At 52.4% G+C, this 17,257-nt stretch overlaps 1 protein-coding gene across 1 annotated transcript; it reads left to right on the forward strand.

Annotated features, from left to right (window-relative positions):
- The first annotated feature begins 5,439 nt into the window (after window positions 1-5,439).
- On the forward strand, window positions 5,440-16,818 carry zbtb37 (zinc finger and BTB domain containing 37). Its single transcript, XM_039767216.1, has 4 exons — window positions 5,440-5,990; window positions 8,130-9,072; window positions 10,124-10,220; window positions 11,568-16,818. Exons 2-4 carry the CDS (start codon window positions 8,132-8,134, stop codon window positions 12,057-12,059), a joined length of 1,530 nt encoding a protein of 509 aa, XP_039623150.1. The 5' UTR covers window positions 5,440-5,990; window positions 8,130-8,131; the 3' UTR covers window positions 12,060-16,818.
- The last annotated feature ends 439 nt before the right edge of the window (window positions 16,819-17,257 follow it).

Below are 17,257 nucleotides of genomic sequence, written 5' to 3' on the forward strand. Positions count from 1 at the left end.
CGGCCATTGCCCATCAAGGCCTTTGAGTGCAAATGGGACCATGAGGGGAGTCTTTTGACTGTAATCTATACTAATAAAAGGCAAAGCCCCCACTGACTGACTCACTGACTGACTGACTGACTCATCACTAATTCTCCAACTTCCCGTGTAGGTAGAAGGCTGACATTTGGCAGCTCATTCCTTACAGCTTACTTACAAAAGTTGGGCAGGTTTCATTTCGAAATTCTACACGTAATGGTCATAACTGGAACCTATTTTTGTCCATATACTGTAATAGACTACAGCTCGATGGAGTTGCATGTCGCGTCATCACGCCTCCCACGTAATTAAGTGCCTGCCCATATAAGGTAAATATTCGTGGGTGAAGGACTGTGCTTAGCATATTCATAAGTAAAATATCTGAATCACAAACTGATGTTAATTATATTTTGTCCATGAATACTTATTAAATAATTCCAAATAGTCTGTCCGCTTCCTTTCATAGCTTTTCCGATGGTTGTGCTGCTTCCAGGCATGTATTTTCGTATTAAAGCATTTAACCAATCACATTTCAGCCATCATTTGTTGCCAGGCAGAGAGGCCTTCACAATCCGTTGTTCAGGCCCTCTAACACAGAATAAATGTCGATTAACCTGTTGCTTCAACCAATTAGATTTTGAGTTGGTGTCAGTACAGCCCTCTAGCAGGCGTACGGTGACGTCACCGTATTCAGACCCATTGATTGGATAGAAGCCGCAAGTTCGATTTTCAGCATTAGTTTCCACGGCGATAGAAAGGGACTTTTTGATGGAACTGAGGCGCACGGATAATCCGCACAACAGAGTGATTGAACTGTTTTTGAGGAAAGAGAGGAGGATGGATTTTGTTTACAAATAATCTGAATTTTTGGTGAGTGAAATGTTGCGATTCTGTCTGCGATGCAGCGGCTCTTTATACTGTATTTCTGCATATTAAGATGGTTTTTTAACCATAAATTAGTTTTGAGAGGCGGGTTGATTCAGACGGGGCACCACTGAAGGCCTAGGTGTGAAATGCACGGTCCGCCAATGGACCAGATGATACGTAAATTTAATGAACATTACAACCTGAAAATAAACATAACTGTAGAGAGGCCCATGATTAAATGAACGGTAAAAAAGTAAGAGCGAAGCGACGGTGACTTATTGAGGCAGGCAGACGAGAGCACAATAGCACGGGGCTCGATGTAGTGCGCGTTAAGTCAATCTAAAATGCGCACTCAGATTGAAAAATACTTGAACAGATACGATAGTTCATAATACCCACGCAGCACTAAGTGCACGTAAGAGCGGAAGTCATCCGTTTTAACAAGCAGCGTATTGCACTGATACGAAATAGCCTGCCATTTAATTATTTAGGAATGGATAGATAAATTAAGATTCTGTACAAATAATGTTTCTCTGTTTTCTTCCTCAATGGATTCTGGCACCCCAAAGGGTGTAATATATATATATATATATATATATATATATATATGTATGTGTGTGTGTGTGTAGATATGTATACTGTATATATGCATATGGATATATATGTATGTGTGTGTATATATATGTATTTTGCTAGTTTTGTATAAAGTCAAACGTTTGGTGGGAGGTACAGACAAAGGTTTGGCTTTTAGCACCAACTCATTGATAAATTGGATTAGATTACATAAACTTTATTAATCCCTGGGGGGGAATTCAAATACTTATAGCAGTAGAAACATAGAAAAGTAGAATACAGACTCACAGCCAATCAATCAATCAATTGATCGAGAAGTAAATAGATAGATAAAAATAAACTTAACAGCTACACATTGGAACCATTGAATTGCCTGATAGCAGTGGACAGAAAAGACCCCAGAGGCGTCTCTTAGCACACAAGGTGGAATGAACCTGCAGCTTAAAGTGCACATCCTCTTTTCCACAAGGGTCGCCCTGTGAAGTCTGTTCAGAAATTGTGCTTCTCTTGAACTCCAGTTGTTTCCCCAGGAGACCTCAGCGGAGAACGCCACAGTGGCGACTATGGACTGACAGCTGCACACATCATAGCAAGTTCAGTCTGCTCTGCCCCTTGGTGTCCAGCGCCACTGTGTTGTCAGACCAGCCCATGTTGTTGTTCGTGCAAACCCCCAGCTACTTGTAGTTCTGCACCACTTCCACGTCCTCCCCTGAATGGCGACTGGTCTCAGAGGCTCCTTGGCACATCCAAGCCCACCACCAGCTCTTTTGTCTCCCTGTACTCTGACTCATCTCCATTATTAATGCGGCCTATCTGAAAATGTCTATAGAAAAGCGCACAGCATTTAAAACGATTCATAAATATGTCCAGTAATAAGTTAAAAAGACTTTGAATATGGCTGCTCCTTTGTGCACTTCAGCCCAGACCTGTTTTGTGAATGCACACGGCAGCAGCAATCTGAGCGACTTTCTTCTATCCACCGCCTCACTCTCCACCATCACTGAGACTCACCTAACGCTCCCATTTCTTTGATTTCTCTGAAAGTCTCCATCCCCTTGAGTCTTGTCAAAGGACATGCACCCAATCAGCTGCTGCCACCCAGTCCCTGTCACTCAAGCATGTAGCCCCGCCCAGCTGCCACCCAGTCCCTGTCACTCAAGCATGTAGCCCCGCCCAGCGAGCAGAGTGCTAGCAGGCAGCTGCCACAACACATTCAGTAAGGGGCACAGAGGGATTTATAACCCGACAAGATGTTTTTATTTTCAGCTCCCTCAAATTTTGGATTTTAAGGCATTTACAGGGAAGCCAGAGCCTCCTATTTTAATAATTTGTATTTATTTAGCCAACGCAATTATCCAAGGCTCTGTACAAAGTAAGTTATAATACATACAAGAACGACCAGAAGGTCCATACACTGAAAGCAGCGGAGGTGATTTCAGGTGGCACTGAACTCGGCCTGCTGCCTTTATCTGACGCCTCACTGCACACTCGTCTTCCAAAACGTTTTTTCTTCAGTCCTTCCACATCTCTTAACCTCCACCAGAAGCCCCTGGGCTCCATAAAGACACACAGGAGGTCCGGCTGGATAGCGTTTGGGCACTGGGAGTGGTCCGTTTTGTATAAAACCAAGTGCGGTGCCCTGCCCAGGCATACCAGGAGGCATTTTGGATTGGATTTGAAATGTCGTCAATAAACAAGCCAAGTCGAAAGCAGAAAGTCGATTCAATCAAATAATGAAGCCCAAAACGGAGCAGAGAAAACAAAGCAAAATGATCAAAACCGAGAAGTCCTAAAAAAAGAAACACACACCAAAAGATCTTTAGTGGAATCTGCAGTGATGTCTGGTCACTCTTCAGTGGCAGGCCCCTTACAAATAAAAAATGTCTCACACAAAATAAAAGTTCAGAACAGTAAGATAAAAAGTGAAAGTGAACCCAAATCAGAGCATACTGCTCACAATAACCAAGAGTAAAGCACTTAAATCAAACATTTTCAAAATGCATGCAGACACGGCAGAGGCAATTCTGGGGACATCAGTCTCAATGAATCAGATTAACACGGAGATTTCAATGAACACAAATCCTTGATTTCATTTTGTGAAAAACAGATGATATAAATAAAACAACACAATTCACGCAGTGTGAGAGATGCCACCCGGGGACTGGCATCCTAGCCAGAGCTGCTCTGGGATTCTTGCCTGGCCAGGACTCCGGTGGCCTGGAAGGACAGGGGAAGACAATTTGGTCAGAACGCTAGGTTGGAGCCCCCCTGGGCTATGGTACCCTTATGGATTGCTAGTTTGTTGGCTCAGTCCTATTGGGTTCTGTGGGTGCCGACAGAGGGCACTGAAGGGACTAGCAAGCCTTGGTTGGGTTCCTGTCTTCCCCAGAAGTCCGCCTGAGCCACAGTTTCAAGACACCAGAAACTCTCCTGGGTTTTACGTAAAAGGGGCTACCTGCCTGAACTCGGAGAGCCACAGTGGGGAGGAGGAGGACAAAGCTTACTGGAGGAGCGGAGGAGAGACGACAGAGAATTGGGGAGAATTAGAGTCGTGGTTGTGGTGTGGGAAACGCTTACCTGGAAGAATTCCACACAATAAATCCTTCTGTTCCTAAGAGATCTTGTGTGCAGCAGCACCCCCTACTGGTCACAGCATAGAAAATAGAAAAACAGCAACAAAAGAATTAAGTCAATTTAACAAATCCAAACAAGTAACAAAATGAAACAAAATACAAAGTAAATGTAAGGTTCACATAGTAAGGAAACATAAACACAATTTGTAAATCACAATGTTTTAAAAAAATTCTGAAAGTGCGCATAATATTAATAGAAACAAACCAAACAATGGCTGGGAAAGGTTTTCCTGTAACTTTCCAAATCGCTGCTTGTGGGCCTAAAAGCCATGTGCACACATGGATCAGGTCAGGAGGGGGCACAGGGAGTGTGCGTTGGGCGGGCGCCGAGCTCGTCCTGCTCTGGCAGGAGGACACTTGTCTTCACTCAAGGCTGGACGATTGACTTCAGGCTCTTGGTTTCTTCTCAGGGTTGGATGCCATCTTTTATTCCAGTTTTCGGACTCCTTTTCCCACTCCAGGTACGTTATCAGTTATTCTCCTCTGCTCTGCTACTATAAAACACTCCACCTATTCGATCAAAGCTGTGAGACGCTTCTGATTCCACAGTGCAGCTCTAAGCCCGTCTAATGAAGTGCACACTTACTTGAATCAGCATTCCAGATTCTCTACTGCTTAATGCTGTCCTGCTGCATCTTTTCCTCCTTTACTTCTTTTCTTCCGCTTATCATTTTCAGACATGCAAGTCCCCTTCATGACTTATGAAAACATTAGTTAAAACAAACACTCTTGTGATGGAGATTGAGGACCCCCCTTTCCGACTGTGTCATTGTACTTTGTCAGCGCTCTGCTTCACGGGGAGTTCCAGCAGATTTCTCATGATAATTAGTGGCTATGTAAACAGACCCTCAGGGGTCTCCTCCCACTTTGGGGCCCCAGACAATTTCCTGCCTTGCCTGTCCTGTCACTATGCCTCTGATGACACTGGCCATGACCAATCAGTGAATCCTGGATCACCATAACCTTCGTGAGAGCCCCACCAATTTAGCACAGGATCCACATTCAACACCAGAGCTAGAGAAATGTAAGGGGAAATGTCACAGTGAGTTACCAGAGCCTGCAATAAAAATGGAAATACAAAGGGTACCAACCTTAACCTGGACCTTCGTGCGTACTTATTAATGAAAAAGTGTCGTGTGAGTTGCTGCTTTCACAGCAGACACGCAATGGGCCACGCCGTCGGACACTCTCTGGTTCCTGGGTTAGGGGGAACTCGGCAGAAGAGGGTGCTAGGGACTGCGAATCAGGCACACTTCTGAATGAAAACTACAACTCCCAGAAGCCCCTCCGTGGAGCCGGAAGCAGTGCCTTATGGGAGTTTGTGTCCCTCCTCACATTTGCTGTGCCGTTTCTCCGCGCGTCAATTTCTTCAAAAAACACCAAATCCCAAGCGCGCTCGACGGCAGCTGCACTCGAGGCCCCTCCCTGGTAATGGACGAGCATGAGCGACTATTGCATCGATCTGCGGGACCGTCCCCCCAAAAAACACTGGCAGCATTTACGGTATGCATATCGTTTGTAGAATGTCGTCGTTTTGGGGGCCACAGCGGACAGCGGGGCACGCCTGGAGCCACAGTGCTTTCTGAAGTCATTTTAACCACCGAGTAAGAAAAGGTTAGCCCCCCGCCCCCCGAGGCTTGTGCAGCGGAGGGGAGCCAACAGGCCCTGGCTAAGCAGCGGACTGGAGTACACGCCGTAGCCGCAGGAGCCGCGCGGGCAATTGACAAGAATACGCCTGGCAAGTTCAGAGCGCCCGCCTCCGACAAACCCCGCTAACGCGCGGGAGTAGCCGTCAAGATGGAACAAAAGGCCGGCTCGTTTCAGATGTGACCGCTCCCACGAGCAGCCGAGGGCTTCGCAGCATCGCCCGGACCGAAAAACAAACCCTCGGAAGACAAGGTAGGAGTAAACTTTGCGTGCCGACCATTTAAACCGAGCAGACTGGGCTGTCGCAGCCTTCCATATCCGTAGGGCGCCTGATGGCCATCGGCCGAGGTCCTCGCGTGACCACCCCTGACACTGAGCTGAGCTGTGCTGTGCTGTAATGGCAGGCGGGCCGGAGAAAGACCCCACGGCCGCGAGCCCACCGTGCACTTGGGATTGACTGAAACTCCCAGCGGCTCACAGTCCCCTCATCCGACCGGTGGCTGTTGACGGACTCGTTTGATAAACGCCGACTTTGACAGTTTTCAGCCGCTCGTGTCCCCTCCGTTTACCTGTCAGATGGCATTCACTGTTAATGCGTTTGTGGCACGTGAAGGTAATGACCAATACGTCATAGGGGGATGGGGTCCTCAACATTGTCACACACACACACACACACACACACACCTGTCCTGAGTGTTTGTGCAGTAAAACTGTGGAGTTCAGCCGGGGGCCCACAGAGGGAAGGAGCTAGGGCAGTGTGCCAGTGTCGGCTGTTACTGGGCAAAGCCGCTGATTCCTTAGAAATCACGGCTGGGCAGCGTGTGGCATATGAGCCCTGCTGTGCTTCGACTTTGGTTCAATTGTCCGTCGCACTTGTGAGTGGAGTTTGCAGGTTCGCTTGGTTTTTTGTGGCTTTGCTTGCATAATCCAGAAAACCAAGCCTTAGCTGCTTGACTGGTGACTTTAAGTTGGCACTGTGCAAGTGAATGTGGCTGCCAGGACTGTCCTTGGCATCTGCAAACCTGTCCTGGATAAAGTGAGGCATGGACAGAATGCAAGGGATACCTTAAAGTGCGAAGAATTGCGTACCAGCCAACCAAAACGCTGCCTGAACAGGCAGGAGGGCTAAGCAGAAGATGAGTTCTTCCCGGTGCGGGGCAAGCTGAAATTCTGAAGTGCTCCAATGCTCCGGCCCAAAGCCACATCCAAGAATCCAAGTCACATTCCTAACGCCACTTAATCCAGTTCAGGAGTTAATCTGGGCACAAGGCAGGAAACGGCTCCGAGTCCCAGTCCATCACAGGGCACCGCCATGGAGTGCTGGTCCTAAGCAAGTGCAGGAATAGAAGAGGACCATTCTGAATCTGAAAGGCCGCCCTTCATTTCTGCCACTAGTTTAGTGGAAGTAGACGCGGGGTGGTGAAAGACATGTCAAAGTAAAACTGGCACACAGAATGGGCTGCTAAAACCAGTGACCCAAATGGGTCATTAGAAGGCTGGCATCATGGGGTGACAGTCAGTCAGGTGCTGAATTGTGTCCTGTGGCACAGTGTGGTACAGCTGCTTCTCCAGAAAGATAGTGGTCCAAGGGGTTAACCTTTGTCCTGTTGGAGGGTGGCATCAATGCAGACCTGCCACAAGAATTGTGCCATAGGTGACAGGCTCTCTTTGCTATGAATCACCAAAGTGCACCTAGGAGGCACCGAGGCTGGCCGGCTGCTTGCCTGATGGCGCGTGTCCTCCTGCCAGGGTCCTGTATGCGAGTGTCCGTCCTTTTCAGGTGGGTAGGTAGGTAGACACTTTACTGATCCCGAGGGGAATTCAAATCCCAGTAGCCAAGAATGAATTATCCCAAAGTGAAATACACGGGGGTCACGTGGTGTTCAGTAGCTCAAGAATGCAAAGCTTTGCTAACCGGCCAGCCCCTGTGGGCTTCCAAGTCGCCATCTGTCATCGAGTCCCGGAGGTCCTTCAGGCCGATGACGTGTTCTGTTGGTCTGCTGTGGAACATCAGCGGAGGTGCAGGGGGCACCTCCCTGCAGCAGGATACCAAGAAAGAGAAGGGCTTCATGCCACGATGGTGCACTCTTGGAGTCGGAGCACTAATTGGCCGTCACGTGCGTAATGTGAAGAGCCAATCTGCTCTCGCGGCGTCCGTGTCGGGAGCCAAGAACACTTAAGGAAGCGGTAAGGTGTGTGTTTTCAGCGTCTGCCCCGTAATGCCACTTTTCGAAGCCATTCCAACGTTCAGGGCGCGCAAACGAAGAAGCAGCCTCCCCGACTGCCGTCACACGGCTCGTTTAGCGTGTTCTTGGCGGCTCTTTCACCGCATGATCCTTGTGACGGCTTTCGCGAAGCGCATTTTCCTGACGAAATGTTCTTTTCCCGCAGGCATGATGGACCGAGCAGGAAGCATCCAACTGGAGATCCCCGACTTCAGTAACTCGGTGCTGTCCCATCTGAACCAGCTGCGGATGCAAGGACGTCTCTGCGACATCGTGGTCAACGTGCAGGGGCAGAGCTTCCGTGCTCATAAGGTGGTGCTGGCGGCCAGTTCCCCCTACTTCCGAGACCACATGTCCTTGAGTGAGATGAGCACCGTGTCCATTTCTGTCATCCGCAATCCCTCGGTCTTTGAGCAGCTTCTGTCCTTCTGCTACACCGGCCGCTTGTGCCTGCAGCTCGCCGACATCATCAGCTACCTGACGGCCGCCAGCTTCTTGCAGATGCAGCACATCATCGACAAGTGCACTCAGATTCTGGAGAGCATCCACTTCAAGATCAGCCTGGCCGACGTCGAGGCCGAGCTAAACCAAGGGAGCCGAGGCAAGCACCAGGAAAGGCCCGCCGAGATCAGCCGAAGCACTGGCGGTATGGCGCGCTCCATGAGCCCCCGGCACAGCAGCCCGAGAGCTGGCCGACGCTGTGGTGGAGTGATTGATGTCCGGGAGGTGAGTCCGCCAGGTGAGTCGATGAGCCCGCAGATTATCGAGCACAGTTCAGAGAGCATCGGCAAGGAACCGATCCTGAGGATCAACCGAGCTGGGCAGTGGTACGTGGAGACGGGCCTGGAATCGGACCGGGCGAGCGGTCGCAGCGGAGCGATGGACGACGACGTGCAAGTGGTCGATGGGCTGCGGATCAAGACGGAGCGACTGGAGGAGTGGATCGGGGCAGAGACGCAGGCTTCAGGAGAGGAGGGAAGCAGTGCGGAGGAGGTGACGGCCATGGTGATTGACACCACGGGTCACGGCTCGCTGGCACAGGAGAGCTTTAGCGTGGCTTCGGGAGCCAAGGGCTCCCAGCCGTCGAGCAGCCTCAGCGAGATTGACAGGTAAGGTGGCGCTCCGGACAGTTTGGAGCCACTGAGGCCTGTAGATGGCCGGCTGGCCGGCAGGCCACTGTGCATTTCCGACTCTTGTGCTCCGTTTTACTGCGTAGGAGCTCGACGGCACGGGAGGGACCTCGGCCGAGAATCGCTGCGTCTCCTGATTGAGAGGAGCCCGTTGAGGTGGCATTACAAAAGACGTCAACGAGCAGGGTGATTTTCTGGGAAGACCCCTGTCCCTGTTCTGTTTAGGGGGCTCTTCGTGTTTCACCAAGGTTGCGTTAAAGATCCTCTAACAATTTGGACGTGGATATTTTTGAGATCTAAAACATTCTTTTAGTGCCCTCTGGGATCATAGGGCATCATCCCCGAGTGGCATCTGTGCCATATTTACCAATTTAATGTGGTGACGACTCGAGTGACGGGATTTGAGTCCTTGATTGTGACTCTGTGTCTTCTGTCTGTAAATCTGATGCGGCCGTAACCTCACATCCAAAGCAAACGCGTCCCGCACTTCTCCAAATTGGCCATCCTTGTTTGATGTGAAAAGACGTTCTTTGCATTGTTTAATGAATTGTTGCCACTGTTGTTTAAGGGTTTATTCATGCCACCTGTTTAGGAGGGGTGTCTAACCCAACCCGCCAGGTCAGCAGTGCGGCTCCTGTGTCACTGTCCCTCAGATGGCGCCGTCTCTCGGTGGAAACACACGCGTCAAGATGTCTCACCTGAGGTGGGATCCGTGTGTGCGCCTCGTAAATGTCCCTCACAGTGTGGTCAAAGCCATTCCCCCCCGTGTGCTTGGCCACACGCATAAAGTGAAGGGCGGCTGAGAAATCGTGATGACAATGACGCTTAATGATGGCAGAAGTAAAAGAAAAAGTGAAAAGGAGCACAGGGGTCACGTCACGTCGCGTCTTGTCCCTTCAGGGGCTCGCAACAGCAGACCTAAAGTCGAAATGCGCAGTGGCTTGTGACACAGCGGAGGACAGAAAGAGTCGTCAAGGTGGGGATTTCCTGGGCGGAGTCTAACGCGCCTTTGTTTTAAATGTTTGGCCAGGTTTAGCCCAACGGGAAGTGTCGTGATGGCGGAGCGCCAACGAGCAAAGAGCGAGTCTCCTGGCAGAGTGGACGATCAGCGGCACCCAACCTCGCAGGTACGTCGCTGATGCTTTGTTGGCTTTAATCTTAGGGTGAGGACCGACGAGTGTGAAGAGCTGCCATCGGAGCCAGCGCTACGTGAAGAGCTCAAGGCCTGGCCACAGGTAGGAGCAACAGAATGCCAGCGAAATGTTGTGGCAAGCCCTTGTTGGGTGGTCCGGGACACTCATCATCCATCCATCCATTATCCAACCCGCTATATCCTAAGTACAGGGTCACAGGGGTCTGCTGGAGCCAATTCCAGCCAACACAGGGGGCAAGGCAGGAAACAAAGCCCGGGCAGGGCGCCAGCCCACCGCAGGTCACTCATCATAAAATTCCAAATTTGACTTTAATGTCATTCAGTTTCTGTCTCCTTTTTTTTTTTTTTCCTTTCATAGTCGTCTCTCTTGTCTTCAGGTCGGCTCAGTCCATCACGGCACCTTCACAGCTGGGAGCCGCCTGGTGCCCCTATATCAAAGACGGGGGATGACTATGGGGGGTCCCCAGGGTTAGGGTCCCAAGCCGTGTCCTCTGGTCAGTAGTCTCATGGAGTGAAAGGGCGCCGCAGTTCTCCAGATCCTTCTGTGGGCTGAGCTTTCACTGGTAGGCAGACCGCGTTAAAGGGAGCGGCATGTGTCCTACCCGCCGTTGCAGCAAAAAAAGTCTTAATGTCGTTGCATTTTTTGGGCCTTTTTAGTCAATCGGATCAGTAAACACTACAAGTATGCAGTCAGGCGTGTAGAAAGTGTAATGAAGATACAAGCTTCACTGCCTGAAGAGCGCCTACCCTCGTCATCACCCTGACAGGACGCCGATGTGAGGTTAGGACGTGTCCACACCGCTGCCCGAGTGACGCTTGGCACTAACGCCAAGGAGGTGGCACTTGTCAGAGAGCTTTGAAAATGTGAACCGATGCAGCTGTCTGAAAACTCGGATGGCACATGAACGCTCACTGGCACTGCTGCGCTGATTCTTGCCAAGAGAGCAGCGCCCTTTTCTGGTGCCTTGTACAAAAATAGCCGCACCGACATGGGTTAAAAGAGCGAGAGTCGTGTCCGAGATGCTGAGCACGGCTTCTTCTGCGCTTCTCTTCCAGTCTCGAGTGACGCTGCCCTCTGTCCGTCTGAGCTGGCACATGCCCTGGGGTCCCGATTTCCCTGCTTGCCTCTTTCTTGGTCCCATTTAAGAATCGTCCGATTGCTGCGCCCGCGACACTTTGAGCCGTTCACCCGGCGCAGGCGTCGGTCCTCGGGAGGCAACGTGGTGTGACGCGGTCAGCTGATCAGGGGGTCTTTGGCTCGTCGTGTTGTCCCCAGATGTCAAAAGCCTTTGTGTTTTCTGTGTGTGTTTCTCACCTCCAGGGAGAAGAGCAGACCGTGTTCGACATGGGGGGCTACGAGGAGTACCTGCGTGAACAGGTCGGGGACCGATGGTTTCGTTACAACCCAAGGCTGACCTGCATCTACTGCTGCAAGTCCTTCAACCAGAAGGGCAGCCTGGACCGCCACATGCGCCTGCACATGGGAATCACCCCATTTGTGTGTCGGATTTGTGGAAAGAAATACACGCGGAAGGACCAGCTGGAGTACCACATCCGCAAGCACACCGGCAACAAGCCCTTCCACTGCCACGTCTGCGGCAAGAGCTTCCCCTTCCAGGCCATTCTGAACCAGCACTTCCGCAAAAACCACCCCGGGTGCGCCCCTCAGGAGGTGTCACACAGCGCCTCTCCGGAGACCACCGTCACCTCCCGGGGCCACAACGAAGACGAGTCGCCGTCCCAGGAGGAAGGGGCTTCGGCCGCCTACGGCGAAACGGTGCAGCCGTCTGTCTCGACCACGGGGCCGGATTGACGACGGGGTCTCGGCTGGGTGTGTCTCTTTTCTGTTACCTCGTTTCCATATGCACGATTTTCGAGGGGGAGTCGGGGCCCACCAGAGTCCATGAAGTTACCTCACCTCTCGAGTGGAAGTGAAAAACAAAAGAAATGACAAGTGTGCTTGAGAAGGAACGGCCAGGAGCCCCCCGCTGAACTTGCCATTTGCTCTCCTAAATGTTGTGCCCCCCACCGCCGTCCGCTTGTGTCTTTAGTGGGTTTTTACATCTCGATGTGAGCTCCTCCTTGACAAGTTGAGGATGTGACGCCCTCGAGACGGACATTGTCACCTGATCCGCCCCGGTCTCATTCACGGCGGGAGGCCCCCTCAGTACCTTCACTCCTACGTGACGTGGCCACTGGCCGAAAAGAGCTGCAGCTGTCCGACACGACGCCTCGGGCAGGATGGCGAAGGGCGCGCGGCCATGTGATTGTAGTGCTTGAGTTGTCAGCGTAGTTTATTAGGCGCTGCCCGCCCGCCCGCCGTCTAGTCACGTCGTGTCTGGGCAGGGCGTCTCGTGTTTTTAGGACTAGGAGCTTGTCTTGTTATGTTGAGCACGTAAAGGTGACAAATGTCTCTTTACGCTCATGAAATGTTTGTTCTGGGGTTGTCATCGTCACTAAACCGAGCACAGTCGGTCACCGCCAGGAGCGTGTCATCCCAAACTCGCTCTGTCTGCGGCCCTCCTGTCGCGCCTCGTGACGTCACACGTGAGCGATGGGCCCCGAGGTGCGACTCGCATTTCTGGGCCTTCGTGCATTTGAGCTTCACTTCACGGCCTTCATGTCGTTTTCGAGATCGCCGGCGCCTTCCAGCTCCAGTGTGGACGTCGATTTGACGACTCGGCCCTCGAGTGTCACAGAGCAGCGTTTTGTGAATGGCACAGTCTGGAGGGCGGTAGGATGCCAGTGACGTGCCCCACCACTGCCCAGGGCTCGGTGACTTCCACGTTTCCCTGGCGTTAACTTTGACAGCGCTGGGTGGGCTGACGTTTTCCCTTCATTTTGCCCTTTTTGTTGATATGGTGAGGCCTGGCACGTCATAAGTCGCCAGGCGGTCAGTTCGCTCACCCAGCGCTGTCACATCGTCCTCTCGATCGCGTCGCCTCTACTGCTTTGCCTTTCCACTGTGTGTTGTTTTGGCTGAAGGCTCCGCCCCACTCATGAATATTAATGACTTGATTGGTTTGCAGTATTCTCGGCGTTATTTAATCCACTAGATGGCAGCAGAACATGGCGCTGGGTGCCTGTCCCGTGAGACATTCGGGCTTAACCGTGTTTACACAGAATTCCAGTCGTGAGAGCGGCTTGGAGTGAATGCCAAGGAGGTTAGGGTGGCACGGCAGTGTTGCAGTCTTCTGTTTCTTCTACATGGTAAACAGGCGGGATGGCATTTTTGGCAGGCGCACCCTGTGATTTGATATTGGCACGTGTAGTTTCTATGTCCTCGCTGCTGTGTGACTGTGAGGTGCCAGCACGAGGCCTGGCAGAGAGTGCCACATATTTGGAGCCCCTGTTTTGTGTAAGCCTCCCTTGTGAGGAAAGCAGTGAAGGTGACGCCGTTCATCGTCCCTCTGACCCTCCGATTCCTCCCCTTCGTTCCTTTTACTTTCACGGTAAGAGGAGCTGCATGGGCTTAGTGGATGAATTGGTGTGAGCCACCATGAGATGAAATGTGGTGGGCACAGAACTCGTGGGTCTTCTGATTGGGGCGGGACGAGTGGTCGGAGCTCACGCTGTGACTACGGCTGTGGTGGTGGTCTTACTGCCACGTCCACCTCCAGTTCTGTCCCGTATTGTGCCGATCAGCATGGCGCTCTCTGAAGGGGAGAAGGTCGTCGCCCACCGCACACTCCACTCACCCTCGTCCACCCTCACCAGCCGGGACGGCCATTTCATGTCAGGTCACATGGACAGACCTGCGTGTCCGAGCGGCGAGGGGGCCGTTGAGCGAATGGGGGGCTAACCAAGTGGTCACTGAGGGAGAGCAAGAGCAGTGTGATAGGAGACGGGCACAGGGCACCGACATCAAGGTCGTGGTTGGGCGTTGGTCCTCCCATGGTTTGGTGTGCTCGGGGTTTGTTTTCTTTCAGGGGTCTTCACATTGGGCTTCTGCTTGTTGCCCCTGGTGTGTGCTGGAGTCGTTTTGAGAAGATGCCAACCACGGTAGACCTCCTTTCAGGCTGCTGTTCTCCACTGGTGCCCACACCCTTGTGGGTTCGCTGGCTCTGCCCACTGTCCTGGCACACTTTGCCCCCTTGTCTTGACAGTTGGTGCCTGTTGATTAGGCGAGGAGACCTTCAGCGTTGTGTCATCATCAATTGGCACCTTGGGCCCACCTTGCCAAGGGCTCTACTGTACCAACAAGAACCTGGTGAAGTCAGCTGCCAGTCTCCTCCTGATTTACAGGCTGTGGTGACGATGACCACTGAAGTGTCACAGGTGGCCTTTTATACCATAAAGACTGGGCAGGCGTGACGTCACTCAGGGCCACCAAGATATGGTGCCAGGAGAACACATAGACATCACAAGGATGGCTACGGCCTTGACCTGCCTAGCTGCCCACGTGGGTGGGATGCCCACACAGAGCTGTGTTGTTTGTATGTCTTGGTTGGCCGGAGTGATGTGTACTTGGCATGCGTCCTCCTCCTCACTTGTCTGGGCACTGACTGTATGGCGGCGGGTTCCAGATGTTGACTGGTGCCAAAGCCTCATTGCTGGACTAAAGGCCGGCTGTCACCATCCTGACCCCTCTGACTCAAAGGTGATCTTTTTTGGGTGGCGAGATCGCCCTTCTCAAATTCATTCACAATGCCATCTGTGGCTGCTTTTGGGGACATTGTTGTCATTGTTGGTCGTTTGCCAGGATAAGGCTGGCAGTTTGAGGGGAGGAGGACAAAACGAGCAGACCCACCAGCCATTTGTGGGCACTCGAGGCCCTTAGCCCATCTCTGGGGGACCCACCGGTGCCAGGGTCATCCTAATGGGCCTCTGATGGGTTCCATCAAGGCAAAGGGCAGGAGAAGGACTGGCACCTGAGCCTTGGCCCACTGTCTGTGACATGGACTGCCCCCTTAAGTTTGCGACTGGTCCTAAAACAGGGTGGGCATCAATGATTGATTGAACCTCGGGCTGCCATCCCGACGTGTGGAATTGGCAGTTCAGAAAGCGGAGCGGCGGGTTTCCTTTAGACCCCCAGGTGCTGTCGTCTGGGACATCTGTGGGACAGGAATGGTGTCGGTTTAAGAACCGTTGTTGGGTGCCCCCCTGCCTTCTTGGCTCATTAAGGTGTCTGCTGGAGGCCGCTCGCTGCATGTTGGCACATTTCTGTCCACTGATACACTGCATGTTGCTATGGCACTGCCAGTTATGGTTGACACTCTGATGTCACATCTGATGAATGACTGACCACCATCGACACCAAAGAGTCCAATCCTAATGGTACTGAGCGGCCTCCGGGCCCAGTGGGCATCGCTGCAACTAACCCGCCCACATCCACCTCTGATGTGCGAGGCCGGGGGGTAAAAGTGCAAGGCGAGGAGGCGACGACGACTCCCTGGGAAGCTGCAGACTGGCATCTGGCTTGGCAGACCACCCCTTTAGTGACAGCACTGGCAGCCTGAAGAGTTTGAGCGATGTCCCCCACTGAGGTGATAGCAAGGGTCCAATCAAAGGGCAGCATGTGCAGATATGGAGCATTTACTGTGGGCGTCAATGTGTGATTAGTGCGGGCACTGTGCCAGGGCATGTAGTTAAACGAGCCTGCCCTGTTTTTATGGTGGTGGACCAGGGGCCATGCTGCCCGGTCCACAGCTGAGTTGGGGTGTGTTGTGGAGATGGCCATCAGGGTCAGTGGTGCCCTTCAGAGACCCCTTCTGTGGTGTGGCGTTTTAGATGGGCAGCACATATGAGCCAGTGGTCTACCTCCCATTTTCATGTGGAAGTCATTGTACTACAAAGCCAGGTGAGGGCAGTAGTGCCAAGTGTGTGCTGAGGTGGCATGATTGGCCAGGAGACCTGTGAGGATGCCAGTGGGGCAGGTTGAGTATTGTGCCCCAGGCGTTGGTGAGAAACGCAACTTCTACAAAATGTCTGACGATTGACCAGAGAGTGTGGGCATCATGCCACACTGATGGGTGGGCAACTGATGTTTAGTGTGACAACAAATGAGGGGCACACGCAACATTCACTGTAAAGGAGGGCAAATGTGGGCACCCGAGACATGGACCAACTCACTGGGCGTGGGGTCCAAGCACACTCATGCCATCTGGTGGCTCACCTAGCCCCATTCCCAGACTTCCTGAATTTGTAAAGTTGGCGTTTGCTCTGTGCACACGGCCTGTGCCTGCTCTGCCAGGAGACGATGCCATGGGGCGAGGTCTGCTGCAGGACCAGTTCAAAGAGTGAGGAAGCTGGCAGTGGTACCCGGGTCTCAGTGCCACCCGAGCCGCTGGCTTGCTCATGTGGTCAGATAGAAGTGTCCTGCGCTGTGTGTGACGAGCCCCCCCCAACTGTGAAAGGCGCCTGACCCTCCAAGTCCCCCAGTGAGCCACACAGCCGATGACATTTGGTTTTTTTTTTGTGGTGTGAGACCCCCAGTTCACGTCGGATGTGACCACCCACCAATAAGTGGGACTGGGGGTCGTTTTTTATCCTCCTTGTTGTTACTAAAGCTGTGCGTTTTTTCCATTTTATTTAAACAACTGAGAAAATAAACTCGTTAGTGAAAGAGGCCACGCCCCCTGTCTCTCGTGTCATTGTCACCCACTTGGGGCTGTTTGGGTAGAGAAGTTGGACAAACGCAGCACCTTGGCCAGAAGTGGCCTGGCAGAGAGCTGCCACGACGGGCGTACTGGAGCGGAGGCTGCTTGGGCGCTCAGTGGGCGAGCTGGGCAAAGGTAAGGCCGGTCTGGGGTGGCACCACAGCATTAAGGCACACCACAACAGAAGGCCACGAAGACATTTGCCAGAGGAGCAGGACCCCTACCCCGAAGCCCCCCACCTCCACGCTGTCACGCAAAGGCTGGCATAATGGGTGCCTCGTCGCTTGACTTGTCGCCCCAAGATCTCCTGCTGCCAGGGCCTGGCTGACAGTTCAATGTGTGGTGCCCACCATGGGCTCAGCCACACCCAAACCCGTGATGGGCACCGGGCTATCAGGTGCCAAAGTGGTGG

This window comes from Polypterus senegalus, chromosome 10 (genome assembly GCF_016835505.1).
Source record: "Polypterus senegalus isolate Bchr_013 chromosome 10, ASM1683550v1, whole genome shotgun sequence".
Lineage (NCBI taxonomy): Eukaryota > Metazoa > Chordata > Cladistia > Polypteriformes > Polypteridae > Polypterus > Polypterus senegalus.

Coding starts and splice junctions, on each gene's coding strand:
- zbtb37 (XM_039767216.1), top strand. CDS start 8,132: ATGATGGACCGAGCAGGAAGCATCCAACTGGAGATCCCCGACTTCAGT. Junction 9,073..10,123: donor AGCCTCAGCGAGATTGACAG/GTAAGGTGGCGC, acceptor ATGTTTGGCCAG/GTTTAGCCCAACGGGAAGTG. Junction 10,221..11,567: donor AGCGGCACCCAACCTCGCAG/GTACGTCGCTGA, acceptor TCTCACCTCCAG/GGAGAAGAGCAGACCGTGTT.